General features: G+C 45.3%; 1 protein-coding gene across 1 annotated transcript; it reads left to right on the top strand.

The window, feature by feature from the left end:
- Positions 1–5,878: 5,878 nt before the first annotated feature.
- Positions 5,879–6,358, top strand: LOC145106678 (uncharacterized). Its single transcript, XM_079043621.1, has one exon. The coding sequence runs from the start codon at positions 5,879–5,881 to the stop codon at positions 6,356–6,358; it is 480 nt and encodes a 159-aa protein (XP_078899747.1).
- Positions 6,359–6,710: the final 352 nt, after the last annotated feature.

The raw sequence follows: 6,710 nt of genomic DNA, 5'->3' as shown, positions 1-6,710 counted from the left end.
TGCGATTCACTTATACTTGACCATAACTCAGATAATCGTGTTGTAAGTGACTTAGCATAACCCAAGCTATATGTGACTCTAACCGCACATAAAATCCCAAAATACCATTACTGCTGGAGACCCAAAACTGTCTGAAACACTGATCTGCCTGAAACACTGAACTGCCTTAAACACTGAACTGCCTGAAACATTGAACTGCCTGAAACACTAAACTGCCTGAAACACTGAACTGCCTGAAACACTGAACTGCCTGAAACACTGAACTGCCTGAAACACTGAACTGTCTGAAACACTGAACTGCCTGAAACAGCATGCTGCTACATGGCTGCTTTCCAAAATTTATGGAGACCCTCCTGGTCTTAATTCATTCGTCAGTCAATCGAAATACCGGGTTCCGGCCCGGTTGCGGAGCCAAAGGACTCCCACTTAGTCACCTCACACGTCTTCTGAACGAATTCCTTCTCTAGAACTAGTTACCATGCCCCTGAGGCTCTAATAACTTTCTGATCTAATTGATCGAGTCCATACGTTGAATCCTAACGTCACCAAACCCAAGGCTAAAAGTGATTGCTACATGGCCATTGGTAGCCTCATGTCATGAATGACCTTAAGCAGACCCCTGCTTCCTTGCTCTCATAGCTGTAGTGGCGCTTCTATAGTCTTATAACTGACTTAACCAGGTCTAATCCGTCTAGGTAATTCCGAAATCCAATCCGTGGATTTCCATATCCTCACTGCTACACTCGAACTGGTGGGTACTACTGTTCCTTCCGCGTCTTAACAACGCACTCACGCTATCTACCAACCTAGTGAATGCTACGGCTACACCCACAGACTTACAAAACTCTAACACTATCTGGCTGCTAGTGAATGCTACGGCTACACCCGCAGACTTACAACACTCTAATACTGTCTGGCTACTAGTGAATGCTACGGCTACACCCGCAGACTTACAACACTCTAATACTGTCTGGCTGCTAGTGAATGTTACGGCTACACCCGCAGACTTACAACACTCTAATACTGTCTGGCTGCTAGTGAATGCTACGGCTACACCCGCAGACTTACAACACTCTAATACTGTCTGGCCGCTACTGAATGCTACGGCTACACCCGCAGACTTACAACACTCTAATACTAGATCGACACGCGCTTGACCCGCACTCAACTGAACTCATGTCCTGACTGGAATCCCTAACTTGATTCCCTAAGGCTTGCTAGCAAACATTCCAAGAACTCGATCTCATCCTTGGCAAGTTTTTCCGAACTTCCATCTCACATTCTCCTCGAACCATACAACCACATAGGCTGTCTTCCTTTCAGACAAGGATGCAAAACTTATCCAGGTCTCAAAACTGCTCCTACTTCTGAATCCTTTGATGATTCTCCCCGACTTTGATTCAGCTAATGCCTTACAGCACACAAAACTGGAAGAATTCTCAATCCTTCTCACCACCCATGACTAATCTGCTAGAAACCACGCTTACCATTGCTAGTGTTTTCAACACTAGTCAGTCCAAAAGATCACATCACTTTTAAGAACCCGAATAAATCACCGGTAATAACCTGCTAGACCCAGGAAACTCCGAATCTCAATTGGAGACCTCGGAATCTCCCACTGCATCACAGCCTCCATCTTGGCCGGAACGACTAGAATACCCTTCTGATTGACAAGGTGCCCAAGAAATTGCACCTCGCACCACCGGAACTCACATTTGGAGTACCCTGCAAAAAGTATCTCCTTCCTCAAGGTCTCTAGCACCTCCCTCAGGTGCTTCTCGTGCTGCTCCTCAGTCTTGGAATAAACCAAGATGACGTTGTACTCTCCCAATCCCACGATTTGGGATATGATCTTTCGCCATCTGCTAATAATTCTCGGTATTGGCATATAACTCAATCACAAGCAGGCCACAAAATTCCGAAATATCATTATCCTTACTGATGCAGAACCATAACAATAAAAATCATAACATAAGCTGATAGAGAGAGGAAGATTCATACCCGCAACCTGCTCTAAAGAACCCCCGAATCCTCCTTCCTTCCGAGGCCTGCGATGATACTGAGGCTGCCCCATCCGCTGAGCGGGGCAATTTGCCCTGACATGACCAGGCTGATGGCAATGATGGCATAACTCTACTTCTATTGTGCATTCTTGGCGTCTATGAACCTTCCATCCGCATCTGCCGCACTTAGACTTGCTACGCACGTCATCCCGTGCTCCCTCCTTCCTCGTGCAACCATCTCGACCCTGCGGGTCCCTGACACCAACTATGGCAGTGTCCACCTGCCCATCTTGCCAAACTAGACCGGAAGACCGCTTCCTCTTCCTTAGCTGACTATCTGAACCAATCTCCTGTTCCCAGGTCACAGTGACCATTTCACCCATCGCCTGGATAGCTGAGGTCCGCCTTTCAATCCCGACGACCACTCTATCGGTGACTCGCCCAATGGTTTCTGGTAACTCTTCGCGGAGGGCCTGCGAAACCTCTACAGCAATCCAATCCTGTAATTGACTCCCCTGAAAACATGGTGCACCATTCACTTTTGACCCCAAGCTACAAAAGCTAGGGGTAGGATCCTCCTTCCAGGAGGATCCCAGAGGTCCACAAGCTTCGGGCTCCAGATGAGTCCCCACCTACTCTGCTACAATCTCGGCCCGAAAGGCCCCGAGGAGGCTATCCAAAAGCTCCACAACGGCGTCCTTGACCAAACCGAAGATCACAGGGGTCTGATCAATGATGTTGCGCATAATTTCTGCTGAAATAAACTCTCTCATCCGACCATCAAGCTGCCCAGCTCCAGAGCCAGAGCCAGATCCCTCCCCGGCACCTGAACTGCCAACTGGTATCTCGCGCAATGACACCATGCTGAAAACATATCACAATAACTGTCAGAATACTCATCACTGTTGAGGGATCTCACACATACTCTACAATTTCCCTGGTTTCGTCTTGGCCCCTCTTGGATCGAGTACGGATCCTCTGCTTTCAGTAGTACGGGCCCATACTACCTTCCCCATCTATCTGTACTTCCCTCAAGAGTTACCTTAACTCAACCAAGTCCCTTCTACTACTACTGATCTCTGCTACTCTCATCCTAGGCTTGCCCTAGGGAAATCTCTGACTCTACCCAAACCAGTCCTCAACTGCTGAAGGCCTCCTTGTAATGCCAATTAGTCATCACCTGAATATCATCACATGTGACGAGGATCGGATAATCCTTCGAGTAAAAGACTCGTCCCTACAACGGTTAGACTCAAACAAGAGCTGCACAATAGGGCCAAATCCAGCACTCTGAGATTATTCAATCCTAATCACATGTGACGTGACGTTTTCACCTAATGGCTAACTCCCATCACTCAGAGTCCCACAAAGCACAAAGCAAGCAGCATTCAGACACAGGAAACTACTCAAGCAATTCTATCCTCATAACAACAAACTGTACTAGCATACAATGTTAAGCTCATACTATCAGGCATTACCTAAACAGGCTATCCTACTACTGTCTACTCAATACTAGCATGCAGTTATAATAAAGCTGAAACACATATAGCAGGCACATAAGGCATCCTCCTAGATCCTTAGTCCTATTCTAGCATGCTGTTCTACTGAAACTGAAACTGATAATCATAATATAAACTTGTATGGGTAATTTAGGAGTACTTACTTGAGCTCGGCTGATCGCATGCACCACACCCTTTTCCTTTTCTCAAAACTCTTTTCTTTTTAAGTTCCTTTTTCAAAACTTCTTTCGAAAACATTTTTTTTTCTTTTGAAAATCTTTTACCATTTCCTTAGTTTGAGTCCAGTCATACCCAAAAGTGTGCCTGAATCCCTCAAACCAAGGCTCTGATACCAACTTGTAACATCCCAAAAATACAACCCAAAAATTTTCGTTTGAAAACTTTGCTAAACCATAATATCAAATATTGAAAGATAAATCCATGGATCATGCGTCTCAAAATGTCATAATAAATTTATCAAATCAACTGATGTCAAAACATATCAAAAAATCCGAATAAAACTCCCAGGATAAACTGAAGCTATGGTGTGTGCACGCCATCATCCCGAGCTCTTCCCCTTACTAGTGGGAGTACCTGAAACCAAAAACTAAAACTGTAAGCACAAACCTTAGTGAGCTCCCCCAAACTACCACATACCCTACAATAACATATAAAGCAACCACTGGGCCTTGCCCACTGCATCGGACCGAAGTCTGGAAACTGCATCGGACCGAAGTCCGGAACTAACCAGGGCCTTGCCCTCTGCATCAGACCGTAGTCCGGAAACTGCATCGGACCGTAGTCCGGAACTAACCAGGGCCTTGCCCTCTGCATCAGACCGTAGTCCGGAAACTGCATCGGACCGTAGTCCGGTACTAACCAGGGCCTTGCCCTCTGCATCGGACCGAAGTCTGGAACTGACTGAACATAGCATAGCATAATCATAACTACTAACATAAACACATATACTACATACTGCATCAGACCGAAGTCTGGAACACATAACACGAAGACATGCTTCAATCACAAAGACATCAAGCACACTGAACTACTGCACCGGACCGAAGTCCGAAACTACTACTAACTCAAACGAGCCGACATTGTGGCCGTAGACCCGTTCCTACTGGAAGGAAACTCACCTCGTAACGCTGGCTGCTGAGATGCTAAATCTGAAACTGGCTGACTGCTGCTCCGGAACTCCCCGGCTACAATCCCATAAACACTAAATCAGATACTGATAACTATTTTCAGGGTAAATTGACTATTTTACCCCTGGTCAAAGTCAACTTCCTGGTTGACTCTACTCGCCGAGTCCTACTATGAACTCGTCGAGTTCCCGGACTCACACTTCTCTAACTCGCGACTCGACTCGCCGAGTCGGGACGTAGACTCGTCGAGTCCCTCTACTTCCAGATCCTTGTTCTAACTCACTGAGTCCTCTTCCACTCGTTGATTCAACTCACAACTCTAAAATCGGAGAAATCAGGAGTTTGCGCTCCGACTCGCCGAGTCCAAGAACAACTCGTCGAGTCCTATGCATGTCCTCACTAAACAGTTGATTCTAATCGATTCCAGTGCATCCAATTCATAGATCTGAGCTTCTAGGGCCGATATAACACGTAAAGTTGCCAACTTTACGTACATGTATAGAGGTATGAAGCTAAAACACCAAAATAAGCTAGAAATGGGAACCTAGGGTTTGGAACAAGGCCTTTCTTTGCATAAAGGTAGCTACTTTGAGCTCTTGGGGCTCAATGATGTCCAGATCTATAGCTCGCTACCCTAAGGGAGCTCCAATCTCGAGTTTGGACCTTGAAATGTCCCAAAAGTGGCAAAACAAGCATATATGAAGATCTACTAGGAAAATTAACAAGGTAGAGGCTTTATTACCAGATGAAGTAGCAAATGGAAACTAGCTTCTGGATCTCCTTCTTCTCCTTTGCACCTTCTCTCTTTCCTTTTCTTCTACACTTCCAAGAATGCACCAAAACACTCAAAATAAAAAAGGAATCACTCAAACTCACCAATAGAGGCTAGGGTTTTGAGTTCTGGACTATAGGGGCCGCAAATGAACCCTAGGGAAGAGAATGAGATGCTTAAATAGGGTACCAAGTCCCGGAATTAGGGTTTCCCGACCCAGACCAGACTCGCCGAGTCCACTAGCCGACTCGTCGAGTCGGTCACTTAATCTTCCACACGGAGCCCGCTCCGACTCGCCGAGTTCTTCCTTGGACTCGACGAGTTGACTCTTTCGACTTAGGGCTTTTCTTTCCTTTCTTGGTCTTTCTGATTCTGGGTGTTACACGCAAGGATTGGAGTATAAAGTTGGATGATGCCTTATGCGCATATCGCACTGCTTTCAAGACCCCTATTGGTATGTCCCCATACCGGCTACTATTAGGGAAACCATGTCGCCTTCCGGTTGAGCTAGAACACAAAGCCTTTTGGGATGTGAAGAAATTCAACTTAAATGAAGATGAAGCGGGAAACAAAAGGAAGTTAGACAATCAAGAGTTGGAGGAAATCAGAAATGATGTGTATGAAAGTGAAATGATTTACAAAGAGAAGACCAAGGCGTATCATGACAAGATGATTTCTCGGAAAACCTTCACAAAAGGTCAAAAAGTGTTGCTTTACCATTCACGATTCAAGTTGATTTCGGGGAAACTAATATCAAGGTGGGTTGGTCCCTTTGTGGTAACAAATGTCTTTGACCATGGTGCGGTTGAAATCACAAGCCAACAAACCGGGAAGATTTTCAAAGTTAATGGCCATAGATTAAAACCGTATTATGAGGGATTCCAAGTGAAGAATGAGGAAATGGAAGTGGTTGAGAACCCCACATATCAACAATGAAGCATATTCAAGGGGCAAGTCGAGCCAATGACATAAAAAACGAGCGGCTAACCGGGAGGCAACCCGGGGGTATTTTTGTCTTTTCCTTGATTTTCCATTTTCTCATCAAATTTTCTTACTTTTAAAGTTTTCAAGTTGCTTTTCATGTTCAAAGAGGTTTAAAATCATTTTCCGGGCAGTAGCGTATTAGCGGGTCCAAATTTGCATAAAATAAAAATCAAGAAATTTTTTGGCAATGCAGGGATTTACAAGATCGTGTAAACTTTTGCCTATAATTTACACGGCCTGTGTAATCGTTCAGCTCAGTGATTTCAGTCGTTCCATTTACACGGCCCGTGTAAATTTTACCTTA

The sequence above is a fragment of the Lactuca virosa genome, chromosome 4 (assembly GCF_052849685.1).
Source record: "Lactuca virosa cultivar CGN04683 chromosome 4, Lactuca_virosa_CGN04683_v6, whole genome shotgun sequence".
Classification (NCBI taxonomy): Eukaryota; Viridiplantae; Streptophyta; class Magnoliopsida; order Asterales; family Asteraceae; genus Lactuca; species Lactuca virosa.
This window is presented reverse-complemented; position numbering and strand designations above follow the sequence as displayed.

What these genes read in the sequence shown, in the direction of transcription:
- LOC145106678 (XM_079043621.1), top strand. Translation starts at nt 5,879, where the DNA reads ATGTCCCCATACCGGCTACTATTAGGGAAACCATGTCGCCTTCCGGTT.